The sequence below is a fragment of the Theropithecus gelada genome, chromosome 8 (assembly GCF_003255815.1).
Source record: "Theropithecus gelada isolate Dixy chromosome 8, Tgel_1.0, whole genome shotgun sequence".
NCBI lineage: Eukaryota > Metazoa > Chordata > Mammalia > Primates > Cercopithecidae > Theropithecus > Theropithecus gelada.
Genome location: NC_037676.1, coordinates 147,014,936 through 147,035,323, shown reverse-complemented (window position 1 = coordinate 147,035,323; position 20,388 = coordinate 147,014,936). Strand labels below are relative to the sequence as shown.

The 20,388-nt window shown below is 51.7% G+C and overlaps 2 protein-coding genes across 7 annotated transcripts; both read left to right on the top strand.

Annotated features, from left to right (window-relative positions):
- The first annotated feature begins 362 nt into the window (after positions 1-362).
- On the top strand, positions 363-2,878 carry RPL8 (ribosomal protein L8). 3 transcript variants are annotated; one of them, XM_025393185.1, is made up of 6 exons: positions 363-445; positions 671-819; positions 902-1,043; positions 1,328-1,546; positions 2,354-2,469; positions 2,683-2,878. In XM_025393185.1, exons 2-6 carry the CDS (start codon positions 682-684, stop codon positions 2,839-2,841), a joined length of 774 nt encoding a protein of 257 aa, XP_025248970.1. In that variant the 5' UTR covers positions 363-445; positions 671-681; the 3' UTR covers positions 2,842-2,878. The 3 variants fall into 3 exon arrangements, with proteins under 3 accessions (XP_025248970.1, XP_025248971.1, XP_025248972.1); XM_025393186.1 differs by having other exon boundaries at positions 427-566; XM_025393187.1 differs by having other exon boundaries at positions 427-819.
- Positions 2,879-5,535: 2,657 nt separating this feature from the next.
- Positions 5,536-19,950, top strand: ZNF34 (zinc finger protein 34). 4 transcript variants are annotated; one of them, XM_025393179.1, is made up of 6 exons: positions 5,556-5,602; positions 13,380-13,432; positions 14,561-14,647; positions 14,876-15,002; positions 15,468-15,587; positions 18,439-19,950. In XM_025393179.1, the coding sequence occupies exons 3-6, from the start codon at positions 14,615-14,617 to the stop codon at positions 19,797-19,799; spliced, it is 1,641 nt and encodes a 546-aa protein (XP_025248964.1). In that variant the 5' UTR covers positions 5,556-5,602; positions 13,380-13,432; positions 14,561-14,614; the 3' UTR covers positions 19,800-19,950. The 4 variants fall into 4 exon arrangements, with proteins under 4 accessions (XP_025248966.1, XP_025248964.1, XP_025248963.1 ...); XM_025393178.1 differs by having other exon boundaries at positions 5,577-5,602; positions 13,380-13,428; XM_025393181.1 differs by lacking the exon at positions 15,468-15,587 and having other exon boundaries at positions 5,536-5,602; positions 13,380-13,428.
- The last annotated feature ends 438 nt before the right edge of the window (positions 19,951-20,388 follow it).

Sequence of the window (20,388 nt, the reverse complement as noted above, 5' to 3'; positions counted from 1 at the left end):
CATCTCCTGCTCTGCATCAGCGAGAACCCCTCCGCCTATACGGAAGCCCCTCACCAGGCAAAGCCGGGAGCCCCAGACCCCGTGGCCCGGAGTGGGTCGATCTGTGACGCCCTGCACAGTTCACTCAACCACTCGGCGCCTCCTCGGCCACTCAGAGAACACTTGCCCTCCCGGAGACCCCGGTGAAAGCCCAGCACTCTCTCGCTCCTTCAGAGCCCGCGCCAGCAGGACCTCGCGCGCCGCGTCTCCCGGTGCGCCTGCGCGGGGGCCCCAGCGGCGGAAAAGTAGGCAGGGCCGGCGGCCACTGGAGACTACAAGCCCCGGCGTGCACCGCGCTGGACTGGCCGTGGCGCGCCCGGAAGGTGTCGCGGCCCTGGGCCCCGCCCCGGAAGATAAGGCGGCTCGCGGACACCGCGTTTCCTCTTTCGGCCGCGCTAGTGAGCTGGTAGGTCGTGCATGCGGCGCTGCGGCATGGGCAGTATCCGCCGCCATCCTCCTCGTTGAGGCGCGCTGAGACGCGGGCCGGCCCTCCTGAGAGGATGGCGGTGCGGACGCCCGCGGAGAGGGTAGGGGGTGGTGGGCGCGGCGGCCTTGGAGGCGGGGTCCCGGAAAGCCGGGCTGGCGGGGGTGCCTGGGCCGCCCGGACGCGCTAACCGTGAGTCGCCCCCAGGACCCGTCGCCATGGGCCGTGTGATCCGTGGACAGAGGAAGGGCGCCGGGTCTGTGTTTCGCGCGCACGTGAAGCACCGTAAGGGCGCTGCGCGCCTGCGCGCTGTGGATTTCGCCGAGCGGCACGGCTACATCAAGGGCATCGTGAAGGTGCGGAACGCTGGCCAGGGCGGGGCGGGAGGGGACGGGACTCCCGGCCGGAACGCCGCACTAACGCCGCCCCTGCCCGCAGGACATCATCCACGACCCGGGCCGCGGCGCGCCGCTCGCCAAGGTGGTCTTCCGGGATCCGTACCGGTTTAAGAAGCGGACGGAGCTGTTCATTGCCGCCGAGGGCATTCACACGGGACAGTTTGTGTATTGCGGCAAGAAGGGTTAGCATCGCGGCGGGGAAGGAAGGTCGGGGTGGGGAGAGGTCTGGGTGTTGTCTGGGGAGTTAACGTCTTAAACCGGTGTGAGAACCTCGCAGGCAGAAAGTTGGGGTGGGCCACCGCGTGGCCAGGCCGGTGGCTACGGTGGGCACCGGTGGGTACTCAGAGAGCTGCACCGGGAGGCTGGATGTTGAATGCTGTGCTCGCAACTTCACGGGCTGCTTAGAGCGAGTGGGGTCGCATTGCCTCTTACCGCGCTGACGGCCTGATGCTGCTTCCCCTTGCAGCCCAGCTCAACATTGGCAATGTGCTCCCTGTGGGCACCATGCCTGAGGGTACGATCGTGTGCTGCCTGGAGGAGAAGCCTGGAGACCGTGGCAAGCTGGCCCGGGCATCAGGGAACTATGCCACCGTTATCTCCCACAACCCTGAGACCAAGAAGACCCGTGTGAAGCTGCCCTCCGGCTCCAAGAAGGTTATCTCCTCAGCTAACAGAGCTGTGGTTGGTGAGTACCAGGCAGCAGTTGAATGCTGAGGGCTGTTGGGTGAACAGGCTGTGAGCGCCGGCGGACAGCCAGTGGCTAGACTTGGTTCCTGGAATTACCTGTTGTTTCAAAATTTGGGTTTTGTAAGTTTGAGGTTATTGTGTAGTCTCAGTTTTCGTCACTGTAAAATGAACACAATAGTACCTGCCTTACTGCTATTGTGGCGTTAAATGAGATTGGGATTAAGTCACTTGGGACTTGAATTCTAGTCTGGGCTTCCTGATTGCTGTACTTGCATACAGTTGGTTAACAGCCTTTTCAGATGAGGCAGGGAGAGATTTGTGACTTTCTCAAAATCACCTACTGAGTGAGTGAAGGAGGATTTGAGTCGGTTAACTCGCTGTGCTGTTGGGAACATCTTGGAATACTTGTTACAAACTCAGCCTCCCACAGGGGAGGCCCTGAGGTTGTATTCCTGGAATAAGCAACGCTGAGATGGGGCAGGCTGAATCAAGTGTCCTGTGTCAGGTTGAGTGACATGTTGGATGTCTCAAACATGGTGAGGGGGTTGCTTCCCTGCGCTTGGAGCTCAGCCAGCATTCTGGGTGATGGAGGTGAGGGCCTTGGCTTGACTGCCCAGTGTGGATTGAAGAAACTGGATGTCGGCTCACAGGGTGCAAGGGGCTCTCTAGGGTGGAGGCGAGTGGGCTTTTTGCTGGGTAGTTGGATGTAGTATTGTGAAGGTGCATGACAGGAGATTGAGGGGAGGAGGTGGGGGTGCTCTGAACGACTAGAGGTTCCCTGAGGTACCTGATCTCTCCCTTACAGGTGTGGTGGCTGGAGGTGGCCGAATTGACAAACCCATCTTGAAGGCCGGCCGGGCCTACCACAAATATAAGGCAAAGAGGAACTGCTGGCCACGAGTACGGGGTGTGGCCATGAATGTAAGTAACGCAGAAATGCAGGATTGGGTATTCAAGGTACCATGGCCACACGAGTAGGCAAGTCCCATCCACAGGTGGCCCTGCAGGAGGGACATCTGCAGTGGGAGGAGCAGTGGGTGGTGGTTTGTAGTCACAGGACTGTTGATCTTGCTCCAACCCTCCTGAAGGAGGTGGGCTCACCCGCATTCTAAAGCCATCTTCCTCTGCCTACAGCCTGTGGAGCATCCTTTCGGAGGTGGCAACCACCAGCACATCGGCAAGCCCTCTACCATCCGCAGAGATGCCCCTGCTGGCCGTAAAGTGGGTCTCATTGCTGCCCGCCGGACTGGACGTCTCCGGGGAACCAAGACTGTGCAGGAGAAAGAGAACTAGTGCTGAGAGCCTCAATAAAGTTTGTCTTTATGCCACCAGGCTGTGCCCACCCCCATAGTTTCAAAGGGAGGGGTCCCTGCTGGGAGGATTTCTGTGGGATCCCCCTGGTTGGTACTGGGAGGAAGGTAGACTACTGGAGTAGACCACCAATGAGTGGTGGAAGCTTGAAGGAAAAGTCTACAACTAGAAGTGAGGTGCAGGTACCCTGGGCAAGACCCTTGCTTCCCCACAGAGGGGACCAAGACACTTAGGTGGGTGACTCAGTACCATGGCTTGCAGTGCTTGGATGTAAGCACTCATTTCACGTATGACGAAACTGAGGAACAGGAAACAGGACACAATCATGAGCCTGGTGTTCTGGACCATACCCTCACTCTGCCAGCTCACTGCTAACTTGCTCAGCACCTGAGGCGTTCCTTTGCCCACGGTCTTATGGCTACATCCTTCCCCTCCATACTGGGTACAGTCCTGCTGATGTCAGTGTTTTTTTTTTTTTTTTTTTGAGACGGAGTCTCGCTCTGTCACCCAGGCTGGAGTGCAGTGGCCGGATCTCAGCTCACTGCAAGCTCCGCCTCCCGGGTTTACGCCATTCTCCTGCCTCAGCCTCCCGAGTAGCTGGGACTACAGGCGCCCGCCACTCGCCCGGCTAGTTTTTTGTATTTTTTAGTAGAGACGGGGTTTCACCATGTTCGCCAGGATGGTCTCGATCTCCTGACCTCGTGATCCGCCCGTCTCGGCCTCCCAAAGTGCTGGGATTACAGGCTTGAGCGACCGCGCCCGGCCGTCAGTGTGTTTTTGTAAAGTCACTGCCAGGGATACCGGGCTTGCAGGTGTCTGTCTTGCACTGAGAACTTGGGATGGGCCTGGAGGAACGTGGGACAGACACCCTGTCTACAGCCAGGAAGTTATTCCTAGCCTGGCCTTTACCATTCTGTTCTGCAGATGACTGGGAGCACCCTGTATGCATTCCCACCCTACCATGGTGGAGAGTAGTCACTGACTGGAGGGTTCTGGGTGCTTTTTCCTGTGGGTGGAGCCTCATGCCTTACCTCATTTTCTAGCCTGATAGTGACAGGTGAGGTTGAGGTGGTGATTGAGTGTGGGGTCCTAGGTCACTGCTGGTATTGCTGAACAAAGGGGTGAATGTATGCAGTGCGTGTATGGGGATCCCAGAGCACTCAAGAGTCCCTTCACCCATCCACCCAGAGCCCATACACTGAGAAACTAACCAGGAACAGTCCCCAAAGCTGCATTGATTACCTTATTCTGAGCACATGGCCTTTCCCTACTGGCAGGGGCAGATACCTTCCTTCTCTTTAGCTTTGGTAGTGACAAGTGAGGCTGAGGGTGGTGATTGTGAGTGGAATCAGGTTGGAAGTGTCAGGGAACTGCCCCTCTGCAATGGGAGGGCAAGTAAGCTAGTTGCCGTCACAAGGCAGGTGGAGGGGCTTCCTGTTTGGCCATAGCCCATGGCATCTTGTCCCTTAACCACGATGAGGAGATCGCAGGACAGCATCCTATCAGCGCTTTCACACAAGGAAGTTCCACCAGCAAATGGAGCAGCTGCAGATCATTGCCCCTAACAACACTCCTGTGGAACTACAGCAGGCAGAATGAGGCACGGTGTGCTCTGCCTATAGACTTGGAGAGCGCCTGGCAGGTGAGAATAGGTCACGTTAGGCTTCCATGGTCACTCCGGGATGACAATTCTTAAGTGGCTGCACGGTGGCCCCTGACTGTCATGGTCCACGGTGTTTCTAGAGTGAACCTTACCCCCCATTTCATGATCTTGCTTTCCTCATCCTGCTGGCATGGCTCCACCTGTCTTTGGGCGCCCACCACACCTAGGCAGTGACCCAGCAGGGCCTGTTTATTTTAGACAGGCTCTCGCTATTGCCAGGCTGTTCTCAAGCCCCTGGCCTCATGTGGTCCTCCCACTCCAGCCCTGACCCCCACCCCCCGCCAGTAGCTAGGGGACCTGGTTTAGATACACTGTCATTCGCAAGGCTGGTCCCAGGGTCCTAGATGATTGGTCGAGAAAGAATCCAGAAGGGCGGTGTTTCCTCCTGAAGGATGGAGGGGCATTTAGAAAGAGGGTCTTGGGAAAGCACTAGATGCTTAGCTTGGCCATAAGCGGTCACTGCTTTTCTGCTCCCTTCTGGGCAAAGTGGATGCAGGGCTTGGCCGAAGGACCGGCCGTCAGGGAAAGTTGCTCCAGAAGCAGCTCAGGCACCCGAAAACCTTTTCTCCAGAGTGGACACTGGGCTCCAATTACAGGAGTCAGGGATGAGGGGCCATGGGTTAAACCCAAGACAGGCTTCTTTGGCCAGTAAGCATCCTCTCTTAGCCCCAAGGAAGGGTGCGGTTCCCGTTTCTCTGTAAAGGAAAGGACCTAGTTCTTTCTTGTTTGTGGCACCTTTCGTGGCTCATTGGGCAGAGAATTTATCAGAAAAAGGGAAAGACTAATATGTTTTCGACTCTGACCATCGCCCCAGTTCTGAGGCCTCCGGGCCGTGGCTTCGGACTGCCACCCGGTGGCAGCGTTCTGCTTTACGGCTTGGCCATTCGCAGGTCCCCGGAGCCTTACTGCGAGCCAGGGAGGTGGGCAGCCGAGACGCGGCGTCCCAGCTTCCCAGAGCGGCCCCGACGGCACCTCGGACCCGGACAGTTGGCTGACGTCATTTCCGGATCGGCTCCGATTGGCTGGGCGGGAGGGCCGAACGGGCGAGGTTGGGCTGCTGTGCTGCTCCGCGGCGCTGAGGTGAGTGTGAGCCCGGCGGGGGCGGGCGCGTGGGGCGCAGACCCTTCCCTGCGCGCTGCGCCCGTGCCCGATTGTCTTGCGGTGCTCCGGGCCTGGGTCCGTCCCGCCATCAGCGGCACTTCCTGTTCCAGGGACCCGGGACGAGGCCTTGAGTACGGACGCGCCTCGCCGCCCTCTCCCAGCCCCGGGGTCGCTCCTCATGGGGCTCCTTCCGCCCTCGAGCCCCTCACAGCTCCCTTGCCCCACGCGGGGCCCCCTGGACTCCTGCCGCACAGGGCGGCTTCTGCGTCCCGATGCGCTCCAGACCCCGAGGTCCCAGCGGCCCGAGGCCTCATCCCGGCTCCCTCCCACGCCCCTCTCCTGTCAGCTTTTCAGGGGCGGGGTCGTGCGTCTCTCGGTCCTCCCAGCCCTCTGCGGATGCCGCCCCTCCTGCATTTAGCGTCCGCGCTCCTCCATGCTGCTCCCTCTGCTGGTGCCTTCCCTCCACCCCACCCTCCTCGCTTCTAGCGCTTCTCCCCGCAGCCAGGTTTTTGTTCCCCTTTTTCTTTTTTCTTTCTTTTCCTTCTTTTCTTTCTTTCCTTTCTCTTCCTTTTTCTGAGACGGAGCCTCGCTCTGTCGCCCAGTCTGGAGTGCAATGGCGCGATCTCGGCTCAATGCAACCTCCGTCTCCCGGGTTCAAGCGATTCTCCTGTCTCAGCCTCCAGAGTAGCTGGGATTACAGGCGCTCGCCACCACGCCCGGCTAATTTTTGTGTTTTTAGTAGAGATGGGGTTTAACCATGTTGGCCAGGCTGGTCTCGAACTCCTGACTTCAAGTGATCCGCCCGCCCCAGCCCCCCAAAGTGCTGGGATTACAGGCGTGAGCCACTGCGCCCAGTCTCGTTTTCTTGTATCTCTACATACCTAATATTGTTTTTGTCTCTTAAAAATCTACATATGTATGTCCGAGTGCGGTGGCTCATGCCTGCAGCCCCAGCACTTTGGGAGACGGAGGCGGGCGGATCACGAGGTCCGGAGATCGAGACCATCCTGGCTAACGGTGAAACCCCGTCTCTACTAAAAAATACAAAAAAATTAACCGGGCGAGGAGGCGGGCGCCTGTAGTCCCAGCTACTCGGGAGGCTGAGGCAGGAGAATGGCGTGAACTGGAGAGGCAGAGGTTGCAGTGAGCTGAGATCGTGCCACTGCACTCCAGCCCGGGCGATGGAGCAAGACTCCGTCTCAAAAAAAAAATCTACGTATGTATTATACTGTGGATATTCTATAGCTGACAGTTTTTCTCAGCCTTATAACTGCTCTATCTCCTTGACGTTACTTTTCACCACTGTGACTTTGCCGATAGATGCTGAAGTTTTTTCTTCTTCTACACAGGCACATGGTAACATTCTTGTGTTTTTCTTGTGTGCCTTAGCAAGTCTCCATAGAGTACATACTTTTTTTTTTTTTTTTTTTTTTTTTTGAGACGGAGTCTGGCTCTGTGGCCCAGGCTGGAGTGCAGTGAGAGTACATACTTTGAGTTAGGTTTCCCCACAGAGAGTTTTGCAGGGTTTCAGTTCTACCAAGTAGGGCCAGGTGTATTTCTAGAGTCACTGTACCAGTTTACGGTGTCCTCAACATTTGATTTTATGAAGTATTTTGTATTTCCCCAATCTATGGGGAGAGTCTGGTTTTACTTTACTTTTTTTTTTTTTTTAATTAAAAAATTAGAGATGGGGGTTCTCACTGTGTTGCCCAGGCTGGAGTTCAGTGGCCACTCATAGGCGTGATCCCACTACTGATCAGCACGGGAGTTTTGACCTGCCCTGTTTCCCACCTGAGCTGGTTCACCCCTCCTTAGGCAACATGGTGGTCCCCTGCTCCCCGATGTCACCATATTGATGCCGAACCTAGTGGGGACACCCAGTTGGCATAGCACACTGCAGCCCAGAACTCCCAGGTTCAGGTGATCCTCCTGCCTCAGCCTGCTGAGTAGCCCCTGGGACTACAGGGTTTGCCAGGTCCTATCCTGTGTTCATTTGTTCAAAATTGTGACATTTTTCTTATTAAAAAATTTTTTAAATATGTTCTGTATATTTATGCTTTGTTACATGTTTGCAAATATCTTTCATTCTCTAGCTTGTCTGCTTGCCTTTTAATTTTGTGGTGTGTTGTACAAAATCCTTTTTCTTTTTTTTTTTTTGAGGCAGGGTCTTGCTGGGGCTGGAGTGTAGTGACATAATCTTGGCTCACTGCAGCCTCCATCTCCCACTCTAAAGCGATCCTTCTACCTCAGCCACCTGAGGTTTTGCCTGGGACCACAGGCTCACACCACCACGTCAGCTAGTTTTTGTAGAGCTGCGGTTTCACCATGTTACCCAGGCTGGTTTCCTACTCCTGAGCTCAAGCAATCTGCCCACCTCCGCCTCCCAAAGCACTGAGATTACAGGTGTGAGTCACCATGCCTGGCCTTTTTTCCTTTTTAATGGAATCAAACAATCGTTTTCTTTGTAGGCTTTTATTATTTATTTACTTATTTACATTTTTATGTATTTTTTTGAGACAGAGTCTTGCTCGATCACCCAGGCTGGAGTGCAGTGGCATGGTCTTGGCTCACTGCAACCTCCACCTCCCTGGTTCAAGTGATTCTTCTGCCTCAGCCTCCCGAGTAGCTGGGATTGCAGGCGCGCGCCACCACACCTGGCTAATTTTTGTATTTTTAGTAGAGACAGGGTTTTACCATCTTGGCTAGGCTGGTCTTGAACTCCTGACCTCGTGATCCACGCACCTCAGCCTCCCAAAGTGCTGGGATTACAGGCGTGAGCCAGCACACCCAGCCTTTTTTTTTTTTTTTTTTAATGTTTAAGTCTTTAACCTGCCCGAAATATTTGTGTACCATAGAAGGCAGGGAACTAATTTTCTTTTCCAATGGAAAACCAGTTGTGCCAATACCATTTATTGTCCTTTTTCATTGCCATTGATATTGCAGGTATATTAACATATGCATAGATGTCTTCCATTATCTTTTTTCCTATACTTAAACTTCACTTTCCATTACCATAGCCTAAGTCTCAATATGTAGTAGGGCACACCGTTGTCTCCTTCAGTTATTTTTTTGGTATTGCCTTAGGTAATCTTTTTTTTTTTTTCCGAAACAGAGTCTTGCTCTGTCTCCCAGGCTGGAGTGCAGTGGTGTGATCTCGGCTCACTGCAAGCTCCGCCTTCAGGGTTCACGCCATTCTCCTGCCTCAGCCTCCGGAGTAGCTGGGACTACAGGTGCATGCTACCACACCTGGCTAATTTTTTTGTGTTTTTAGTAGAGACGGGATTTCACCATGTCAGCCAGGATGGTCTCGATCTCCTGACCTTGTGATGTGCCCGCCTCAGCCTCCCAAAGTGCTGGGATTACAGGCGTGAGCCACTGTGCCCAGCCACACTGCCTTGGCTAATCTTAGATCGTTACTATTTCATGTGATATTTGGAGTCATTTCTGTCAGATATCATGTCCTGTTGAAATGTTTACTGTAATTGCACAGAATAAATTTAACTTGGGGAGAATTGATATCTTTATATTATTGAGCCCTCCTATTTAGAAACATGGTCTGTTTCTGTATAAACCTTTCTAAGGTACTTCAATAAAGTTTTATAATGTTGTCCATTACATACATATCTTTTTTTAAGACTTAATGTACTGCGTAGTTTTTGTAGCTATTGTGAATGGTCAGTTTTCGGTTGCTGATTGCTGACGAATAGGAGTGGTATTAATTATTCTGTATTGACCTTGTTTGTGGCAATGCTGTTGAACTCTTGTCATCCCAACAGTGGATTGATACTCTTGGATTTTCTATGTAGATTGTTTTTATCATTCTCAAAGAATGACGAGTTTGTCTTTTTTCTTCTGATCCTTGTAGCTTACATTTCTTTTTTCTGTGACTTACTGCGTTGGCTAGGATGTTGAATAGCAGCGGGCTCTGGGAGAGAACATCCCTCTCTGGTCACTGACTCTACTGCACATGCTTCTAATGTGTCCTCTTAGTATTGTGAACACAAACTTGAATGCATGAAACCCCAGGGTCCCTGAGCCACACTCTGAGAACTATTGCTATGCCTCCCGGGGTCAAGTGATCCTCTCACCTCAGCCTCCCGAGTAGCTGGGACTACAGGCATGTGCCACCAAGCCCTGCTAATTTTTTAAATTTTTTGTAGGGATGGGGTCTCAGTATATTGCCCAGGCTGAGCTTGAACTCCTGGGCTCAAGCGATCTTCCCGTTTTGGCTTTCCAAAGTATGGAGATTACAGGCATGAGCCAACCAACCATACCTGGCTTTTTGCTCTTTTTTTTTTTTTTTTTTAATCTATTTGAAATTATTACTATTTTTTTTAACCTAGGAGCATAGATTCAAACTGCCCTAAATATACACTCTTTCCTTTTTTGTTCTTGGTAGTATTTCCTTTTCTACTTTTCCATCTATTTTCTTTTTTTTTTTTTGAGATAGGCCCTGGCTCTGACTCTGGCTCTGTCACCCCAGCTGGAGTGCAGTGGTATGATCTCGACTCACTGCAGTTTCTGCCTCCTGGGCTCAAGCGATCCTCCCACCTCAGCCTCCCAAGTAGCTGGGACTACAAGCACATGCCACCATGCCTGGCTAATTTTTGTATTTTTTGTAGAGAGGGGTTTTGCCATGTTGCACAGGCTGGTCTTGAACTCCTGGGCTCAAGAGATCCACTCACCCTGGCCTTCCAAAGTGCTGAGATTACAGGCATGAGCAACTGTGCACAGCCCCTTTTCCATCTTTTTTTGTTCCCTTTATTGGATTTGCCAGGTGTTTGTGTACTTTATTAGCATTTTCTTTTTTTTTTTTTTTTTTTTTTGAGACGGAGTCTCGCTGTGTCTCCCAGGCTGGAGTGCAGTGGCGTGATCTCGGCTCACTGCAAGCTCCGCCTCCCGGGTTCACGCCATTCTCCCGCCTCAGCCTCCCAAGTAGCTGGGACTACAGGCGCCCGCCACCGTGCCCGGCTAATTTTTTGTATTTTTAGTAGAGACGGGGTTTCACCATGTTAGCCAGGATAGTCTCGATCTCCTGACCTCGTGATCCACCCGCCTCGGCCTCCCAAAGTGCTGGGATTACAGGCTTGAGCCACCGCGCCCGGCTTTATTAGCATTTTCAAAGAATGACCATAGAGATTGCTTTCTGTTTCTTTAAATTGTGTTTTGTTTTCTTTCATGTTCTTTCCTTGAATTTCTTTCTTTCTTTCTTTCTTTTTTTTTTTTGAACTGGGCTCAATCTCGGCTCACTGCTACCTCCGCCACCTGAGTTCACACAATTCTCCTGCCTCAGCCTCCCAAGTAGCTGGGATTACAGGCGCACACCACCACGCCCAGCTAATTTTTTGTATTTTTAGTAGAGACGGGGTTTCACTGTGTTGGTCAGACTGGTCTGAAACTCCTGACCTCACGATCCGCCTGCCTCAGCTTCCCAAAGTGCTGGGATTACAGGCGTGAGCCATGGCGCCCAGCCCTCCTTGAGTTACTTTCTTATTCTGCATCTGATTTCTTTTATTTTCATTTTTTTTGTTTTTGTTTTATTTTTGGACAGAGTCTCACTCTGTCATCTAGACTGGAAAGTGCAGTGATGTAATCTCAACTCACTGCAACCTCCACCTCTTGGATTCAAGTGATCCTCCTGCCCCAGCCTCCCAAGTTGCTGGGATTACAGGTTCACACCACCATTTCCGGCTAAGTTTTGTATTTATTTATTTATTTATTTTTGAGTGGAAGTTTCGCTCTGTGGCCGGGCTGGAGTGCAGTGGTACGATCTCGGCTCACTGCAACCTCTGCCTCCCAGTTTCCAGAGATTCTCCTGCATCAGCCTACTGAGTAGCTGGGATTATAGGTGCCTGCCACCATGCCCGGCTAGTTTTTGTATTTTTAGTAGAGACAGGGTTTCACCAAGTTGGCCAGGGTGGTCTCGATCTCTTGACCTTGTGATCCGCCCGCCTCAGCCTCCCAAAGTGCTGGGATTACAGGCGTGAGCCACTGCACCCAGCCCCAAGTTCTGTATTTTTCAGTAGAGATGGGGTTTCACCATGTTGGCCAGGCTGGTCTCGAACTCCGGACCTCAAGTGATCCACCTGCTTCGGCCTCCCAAATTGCTGGGATTATAGGCATGAGCCACAGCCTGCATTTGATTTCTTGCTGAATACTTAGATTATTTATTTTAGTCTTTCCTGTTAAAATGAGTCTATTAAGGATGTGCAGTTTTCTTTAGGTAGGCTTGGTTCTGTTTCCACTTTAGTTTCCATTTCTGTATTCTTCTGGAGAGAGGGTAACTTTTCTTTTTTTTTTTTTTTTTTTTTTTTTTTTGAGACGGAGTCTTGCTCTGTGCCCCAGGCTGGAGTGCAGTGGCGCGATCTCGGCTCACTGCAAGCTCCGCCCCCCCGGGTTCACGCCATTCTCCTGCCTCAGCCTCCCAAGTAGCTGGGACTACAGGCGCCCACCACCTCGCCCGGCTAATTTTCTTGTATTTTTAGTAGAGACGGGGTTTCACCGTGTTAGCCAGGATGGTCTCGATCTCCTGACCTCGTGATCCGCCCGTCTCGGCCTCCCAAAGTGCTGGGATTACAGGCTTGAGCCACCGCGCCCGGCCGAGAGGGTAACTTTTCATCGTATAGTTCTAATATAACAACAATATGGGTAGGAATTATTTTGCCAATGATATATTCCTTTGGGATTTGTTGAAACTTTCTCTGTTGCTCTTTTCTTGGTAATGTTCAGTATGTTGAAAAAAAAGTGTGTTCTCTATGCTTTAAGCATGAGATTCTTTACTTGACCCACTTGTTTCTGAGGGAAGTATGTTAAAAATCTTTACTGGGCACGGTGGCTCACGCCTGTAATCCCAGCACTCTGGGAGGCCGAGACAGGCGGATCACGAGGTCAGGAGATCGAGACCATCCTGGCTAACACGGTGAAACCCCGTCTCTACTAAAAATAAAAAAAAATTAAACACACCTGTGGTCCCAGCTACTCGGGAGGCTGAGGCAGGAGAATGGTGTGAACCCGGGAGGCAGAGCTTGCAGTGAGCCGAGATCACGCCACCGTACTCTAGCCTGGGCAACAGAGCGAGACTCCGTCTTAAAAAAAAAAAAACTCATTCCAGAGGAGGATTTACCAGTTCCTCTTTGATAGATCAACACCTGTTTGTAATTATTAAAGCTTTTTGGTGGACTTTTAGTAATATGCATTTTTTAAAATTCCTATTAGTGATTTTTGCTTTCTTTTCTTTTTTCTTTTTTTGGAGACGAAGTCTTGCTCTTGTCCTCCAGGCTGGAGTGCAGTGGCGCGATCTCGGCTCACTGCAACCTCCACCTCCCAGGTTCAAGCGATTCTTCTGCCTCAGCCTCCTGAGTAGCTGGGATTACAGGTGCCTGCCACTGCGCCCAGCTAATTTTTGTATTTTAGTAGAGACGAGATTTCACCATGTTGGCCAGGCTGGTCTCCAACTCCTGGCCTCAGGTGATCTGCCTGCCCCAGCCTCCCAGAGTGCTGGGATTCCAGGCATGAGCCACCGTGCATGGCCTGTCCTGTTCTTTCTTGACTGTGGTGCTGGTTCCATGGGCTTGTGCAGTTGGTGATGATCCACTGAACTGTGTACTCAGGATTTGTCAACTTTTATAATATAAATATACTTCAATAAAAAGCTTTAAAGATACAGAAAAGGTATGTAGCTACCACAGCTTTATTTTAACTAGTGTTTGATCTAATATTTACTGATATTTAGCCTTTCTGTGTTATTTTATTTTAGGCCAAATAGTTGCATCATGTGTACCTAATCCAAGAGTCTCATGCTTCTGGTAAGTGAGTCAACCTTATTTTACTTATTTATTTTGAGACAGGATTTTGCTTTGTCGCCCAGGCTGGAGTGCAGTGGTGTGATCACAGCTCACTGCAGCCTCTACTTCCTGGGCCCAAGTGATCCTCCCACCTCAGCCTCCCAAGTAGCTGGGACTACAAGTGTGTGCCATCACAGCCAGCTAATTTTTTCTTTTCTTTGGTAGCATTGAGGTCTCCCTACGTTGCCCAGGCTTGTCTCAAATTCCTGGGCTCAAGCTATCCTCCCGCCTCAGCTTCCTAAAGCGCTAGGATTATAGATGTGAGTCACCGAGCCTGGCCCCTTCTATCATTTTTAATTTTCTTCCTTAGCCCTTAACATTTTGTCTTCATTCTTCCATGTAAAATGAATGAGTATTGTTGTTTTCCTCCTGAATGAGAGAGCTTAGCATGCCAGAGAGGAGGAGGGGGATAGACAGCCCAAGGGCAGCAGGCAGTAGAGGTGAGACTGGAGGCTGGGCACTTTGGTGCACTCCTGTAATCCCAGCACTTTGGGAGGCCGAGACAAGAAGATTGTTTGAGCTCAAGAGTTCAAGACCAGCCTGGGCAACATGGCGAAACCCCATCTCTACAAAAAAATACAAAAATTAACCGGGTGTGATTGTTGGGGTGATCAGACCCAACACCAGGCTGTGGGGGCTGTGAAGTCTGGCGGAGTCAAAGGAGAAAAGACAGGTTAAGAGTACATAAGGTGGGCCCAGGGGGCCAGTGCTAGTATGGAGGCTGAGAAGGCCCCGAGCTCTGGGAGCCCACACTATTTAATGGTGATCAAACAAAAAAGCAGATGGTGAGGACGTGCATATGTGAGGGTAGAAAGGTGAGGACATGAGGATGTGGGGGTAGAAAGGTAGTGGTGCATCAAGCGTGGCTGTGATGGTTTAGCATTTTCTTTGATGCATATGTAATATGCTCTGCTACCTGAGATAATGGAGAACTTGTTTACGAGTCTGGGAGGCCAGTTAGCAGTACCCCCATGGGGATGGGTGGGGGTGGACCAGTGAGGCAGGCAGGACTGTTTATGGCAGCACCAAGTAGCCTGAGCTGTGGAAGAAGGGGCCAGACTGGGCCTCCACTTGTTCTGTTCTCTTCCCTCAGCACCTGAGTGAGCAGCCCCTGTGCCCCGCCCTCAGAAAGCCCAGCCCTTAGACAATGGCGGCCTTGTTCCTGTCTGCCCCACCCCAGGTGAGTATCTGTCCTCCTGGGAGGAGTGAAATCTTTACCCAGGGCTTTCCTTGGCAAACACTGTCAGGTGTCTCTGGTTTGGGGTGCTGACATGATGGTAGGGGTGACCCTGGGACCCCCATGCAGCCACCCACTGTGCTGGTGCCTTTAGCATGCTTCTGCTGCCTCCCTGCCCCTGCCAGCCCACTCTGGACCACACCTGGGCTATAGCAGTCGCTGTCATTCCAGACCGAGGTGACTTTCGAGGATGTGGCTGTGTTCCTCTCTCGGGAGGAATGGGGCCGCCTGGGCCCTGCTCAGAGGGGCCTCTACAGGGACGTGATGCTGGAGACCTACGGGAACCTAGTCTCACTGGGTAAGGCCCTCACTAGGACTCAGCTCTGGGAACAGCCCTGGGTGCTAAGGGCTCAGCAGAGGCTGGGCTGGGGGCCTCACCCCCTGGGCACAGAGGTAGGTGATGACCTTTATCTCAGGTAGGCACCTGATCTGAGAAGATGAGGGGAGGGGCAGTGCTGGGACCTTCCTGAGTCAGCCCTTCCCTTCCCTCTCGCTCCAGGTCCCAGGCAGACCCCTCCCTGGTGGGATGGGGGGACCGGGGTCGGGGGTGGAGTTGCGCACCTCCTAGTGGAGGGAACCCCTGAGCTCTTGTTCCCTTACGCTCAGGACTGCCCCAGCCCAATCTCAGTGCCCTCCAGAGGGTGTCCAGGCTTCCATCACCCCCTCTGCTTGTGCCTCCCTTACCCTGCTGCCCCAGGGTGAGACAGCACTAGGTGCTGCCCTGTGTCCTTGGTACCAACCCCAGTCCCTGTCTCCTTCCCAGGAGTAGGACCTGCAGGCCCCAAGCCTGGAGTGATCTCGCAGTTGGAGCGAGGGGATGAGCCCTGGGTCCTGGATGTTCAGGGCACCTCTGGGAGAGAGCACCTGAAAGTCAACAGCCCAGGTGCGTGAGGGGGTCTGCTCCCCAACTCAAGTCACCGAATGAGCGTTTGTTAGGGTCCAGCGTGTCTGTTTAATGAATCAGGAGTCTGCGGGGAAGATGCATTGGGGCCAGCACAGGAGGCCTGACGGTGGCCTTTGCTGAAGCCCAGGTCACCTCTCTCAGTCTGGGCACCTTGGCGGGGAGATTATTGAGCAGAATCTCTCCGGGACAGCATTTCTGTGGAAAACAGGAATGGACAGTCCAGGCAAGGTCCTGTGTAGAGGGGAGTGAGTAGGTGCAGACCATGGGTGCTGTAAGGGGAGGTTAGGGTCTGCAGAACCCCACAGAACCCTGCCCTCCAGAGCTTATGCCAGACAATGAGGGCCTAGTGATGGAGACTATCACTTAATTCCCCTCTCTTCTAAATTAATACACTACGGAAAAGTGAGAGAGTACACATCCCCCTGAATCTCACTGCCCAGACACAGTTGTGTTGTGGGGTATTCCTTTTCTAGCACTGGCCTTTCCACTGTTATGTATGGACACAGCCTTTTTTTTTTTTTTTTTTGGAGACAGGGTCGCCCTCTATCACCCAGGCTGGAGTGCAGTGGTATGATCATGGCTCACTGCAGCCTTGACCTCAAGCGATCCTCCCATCTCAGCCTCCCGAGTAACTGGGACCACAGGCATGTCATGTGCCACTCACACTAAGTTTTGATTTTTTTACAGACGAGGTTTCACTGTGTTGCCCAGACTGGTCTTGAACTCCTGGGCTCAAGCGATCCTCTCACCTTGGCCTTCCAAAGTGCTGGGATTACAGGTGTGAGCCACTGCCATTGCACCTGGCCCAGACACTGCCTTTTTTTTTTTTTTTTTTTTTTTGAGACAGAGTCTTGCTCTGTCGCCCAGGCTGGAGTGCAGTGGCGCAATCTCGGCTCACTGCAGCCTCCACCTCCCAGTTTCAAGTGATTCTCCTGCCTCAGCCTCCTGAGTAGCTGGGACTATAGGTGCCTGCTACCACGCTTGGCTAATGTATGTATTTTTAGTAGAGACAGCATTTCACTGTTTTGCCCAGGCTGGTCTTGAACCCCTGGGCTCCAGTGATCCTCCCACCTTGGCCCCCCAAAGTGCTGGGATTGCAGGTGCGAACCATTCTTTTTTTTTTTTTGAGACAGAGTCTTGCTCTGTTGCCCAAGCTGGAGTGCAGTGGTGCGATCTCGGCTCACTGCCACCTCTGCCTCCTGGGTTTAAGCAATTCTTCTGCCTCAGCCTCCCGAGTAGCTGGGACTACAGGTACACGCCACCACGCCTGGCTAGTTTTTGTATTTTTAGTAGAGATGGGGTTTCACCATATTGGCCAGGCTGGTCTCAAGTTCCTGACCTTGTGATCCACCTGCCTTGGCCACCCAAAGTGCTGGGATTACAGGCGTGAGCCACATGCCTGGCTGACACTGCCTCTTAACAGGAATGATAGTGCGTTCTGCCGTGCAGACACGGAATGTGTTTCCATTTCTGTGCGCGTGAGTCTCAGTCATGTCTTCACTGGAAGTGCAGGCCAAAAGATTGGATAGCTCTGCTGGTCACCTTTTTGCATGTGTCTGATGATATCCTAGGAAGGAACTGCTGGCTCAAAGGACTTCTTATTTTGTAAATTTGCTTATTTGAATGTAAATATCTGTAGAAATAGGACAAACCCTAAGTTTACAACTCAGTGAATTTTTATGAAAAATCATCCTTCAGATTAAAATACAGACTGTTTCAGCTCCCCAGGAGCTCCCTGGCTCTCCTCTGTCATTTCCCACTGCTCCCCACAGGGGTCTTCTTTCTGACTCCTGTCACAGGAGGCCGCTTCCTCCTTTGGATTTTTCTATCTAGACGCACACAGGGCATCTTTTGCTGAACATTGTGAGAGCTGCTTGTGTTTCTTGGAGCAGCAGTGTGGTCTGTTTGGTTGCCATTGTTCTATTGTATGAACATACCACAATTTATGTTCCCTTCTACTTATGGAGGACATTCAGTTGTCCAGGTTTGGGGTTGTACAGGACTGCTGTGGACGCTCTTGTGCATGGATCTCTCCAGTGCCCGGAATACATTTCTGGTGCGTGTGTACCTGCGAGCAGAGCGCTGAGTCAGCATGTTCATAGAGCAGCTTTAGATAAGGTTGCCAAACCGTCCCCCACAGCAGCAGCTCCAGCACAGGCTCCTGTAGCAGTATGTGAGCACTGTCTGCTGCACATCTTGGCCGATATTGGTGTTCATCACCTGTTTGTATGCGGTGCAGAGCCAGGCAAGGGGTGGAAGGATAGACCCCTTAGGACTAGGAAGGGAGCAGTAATCAAAGTGGCAGTCATGAGATGCTTGCACCTGGAATTCGCTGTGCTGGGCAGTGGGCTGAGTTCTTCATGGTCAGTCTGTTGTATTACTCTATTTTGTTCTCATGAGTGCCATGTGGCCACAGATGGAGAAATCAAGGCTCAGAAAGGTAGGTGAGTTGTTGCCTCAGGTGACTCAGCTGGCAAGTAGGGGCCAGGACTAATCAATCCTGAGTGTGGCTGCTGGTATCAGTCTCTGAGGGGCCATGTGGCAGGACCCCACTTGGGTACTTGTCACTCCCCATTCTTGGGGAGTGGCCACCCAGGAGAAGTTTGTTGTGTGAGTGTCAAATCAAGGAAGGAGTGAGTGAGTGAAGGGCTACATGACTGCGGCCCTAGGTGAGCTGCATAAGCCTCTGAGCTCCAGACTCTCATCTTTGCAAGGCTGTTGTGACTTTGGAGATGATCAAGTCAGTACACCACAGGTGGCCAGCAGCATCTCATGCCTGCCTTCCAGAGTCAGAGCCGGTGACCCTTAGATGTTCTGTTTTTTGTTTCAGCTCTTGGGACCAGAACTGAGTACAAGGAGTTGACTTCACGGGAGACATTTGGTAAGGAAGAACCAGGCCAGCTGAGGGGGATTTTTCCCCGGCGATCTGAGCCGGTAGAAGCCTGTGACCACATCAGGAAGGCAGAGGGGAGCCTGGAAAAGCTGGAGCAGAGAGGCCCCAGGGCAGTCACACTGACCAACGGGGAGAGCAGCAGGGGGTCTGGGGGAAGCCTCAGGTTGGTGTCACGACCTGTTCCCGATCAGAGCCCTCACAAATGTGATATATGCGAGCAAAGTTTTGAACAGAGATCGTATCTCAACAACCATAAGCGCATACACAGGTCAAAAAAAACAAAGACAGTTCGTGACTCTGGGGAAATCTTGAGTGCAAACTTAGTTGTTAAAGAAGATCAGAAAATTCCTACTGGGAAAAAATTGCATTATTGCAGTTACTGTGGGAAAACATTCAGGTACAGTGCCAACCTTGTCAAGCATCAGCGGCTTCACAGTGAAGAGAAGCCCTACAAATGTGATGAGTGTGGGAAAGCCTTCAGCCAGAGCTGCGAGTTCATCAACCACCGAAGGATGCACTCAGGAGAGATTCCCTACCGGTGTGACGAGTGTGGTAAGACATTCACCCGGAGGCCCAACCTCATGAAGCACCAGAGGATTCACACTGGGGAGAAACCCTACAAGTGTGGTGAGTGTGGGAAACACTTTAGCGCCTACTCTTCCCTTATTTATCACCAGAGGATCCACACTGGAGAGAAACCCTATAAATGTAATGACTGTGGAAAAGCCTTCAGTGATGGCTCAATCCTTATCCGCCATCGTCGGACTCACACTGGAGAGAAGCCATTTGAGTGCAAGGAATGTGGCAAGGGCTTTACCCAAAGTTCTAACCTTATCCAACATCAGAGAATTCACACTGGAGAGAAACCCTATAAATGTAATGAATGTGAGAAAGCTTTCATTCAAAAAACCAAACTTGTGGAACATCAGAGAAGCCACACTGGAGAGAAGCCCTATGAATGCAATGACTGTGGCAAAGTTTTCAGCCAGAGCACACACCTCATCCAGCATCAGAGAATTCACACGGGAGAAAAGCCCTACAAGTGCAGCGAGTGTGGGAAGGCCTTCCACAACAGTTCCAGACTCATTCACCACCAGAGGTTGCACCACGGAGAGAAACCCTACAAATGCAGTGATTGCAAGAAAGCCTTCAGCCAGAGCACTTACTTGATTCAGCACCGGAGGATCCACACCGGGGAGAAGCCCTACAAGTGCAGTGAGTGTGGGAAGGCCTTCCGGCACAGTTCCAACATGTGTCAGCATCAGCGGATTCACCTCCGGGAGGACTTCTCCGTGTAACAGTGGAGAAGTGTCTGAGGGCAGAGTCCAGCTGAGCACTTCCTGCATGCGCCCCCGGCACCTGACTCTGCCCTTTATTTATTATCCACACGATGTTTTCATAGGGTGAAAGGACATTTCTCATTAAACAAACCTCTTTTCTTAAATCAAATGCAGTGCATGTTCATTTTAGAGAAATTGAGAGAGAAAAGTGAGCAAAAAGAAGCTCCTGTAATCTCCCCCACTTAGAAAAATAATTCATTGCTGCTGATTTAGGAAAGTTTTCTTTGAGACATACTGGAGAGCATTTTAAAAAGAAAATACTGCAATGCTTGTCATTGCAGCACCTAGGATCTTCACTTTTGCTATTTCCTCAATATCAGAAAATTCACACTGAAGATAATACCACATATTTTAACATTTTTACATATTGTAAATTTAAAAACATCGGCCAGGTGTGGTGGCTCACGCCTGTAATCCCAGCATTTTGAGAGGCCAAGGTGGGTGGATCACTTGAGGTCGGGAGTCCAAGACTTCTTCATCCTGGCCAACATGGTGAAACCCTGTCTCTACTAAAAATACAAAAATTAGCTGGGTGTGGTGGTGGGCG

Excerpts from the sequence above, each read along its gene's own strand:
- RPL8 (XM_025393185.1), top strand. The coding sequence starts at position 682 with ATGGGCCGTGTGATCCGTGGACAGAGGAAGGGCGCCGGGTCTGTGTTT. Across the intron at positions 1,547-2,353 it reads AGCTAACAGAGCTGTGGTTG|GTGTGGTGGCTGGAGGTGGC; the intron begins GTGAGTACCAGG and ends TCTCCCTTACAG. Across the intron at positions 2,470-2,682 it reads TACGGGGTGTGGCCATGAAT|CCTGTGGAGCATCCTTTCGG; the intron begins GTAAGTAACGCA and ends CTCTGCCTACAG.
- ZNF34 (XM_025393179.1), top strand. The coding sequence starts at position 14,615 with ATGGCGGCCTTGTTCCTGTCTGCCCCACCCCAG. Across the intron at positions 15,003-15,467 it reads CGGGAACCTAGTCTCACTGG|GAGTAGGACCTGCAGGCCCC; the intron begins GTAAGGCCCTCA and ends TCTCCTTCCCAG. Across the intron at positions 15,588-18,438 it reads CCTGAAAGTCAACAGCCCAG|CTCTTGGGACCAGAACTGAG; the intron begins GTGCGTGAGGGG and ends TTTTTGTTTCAG.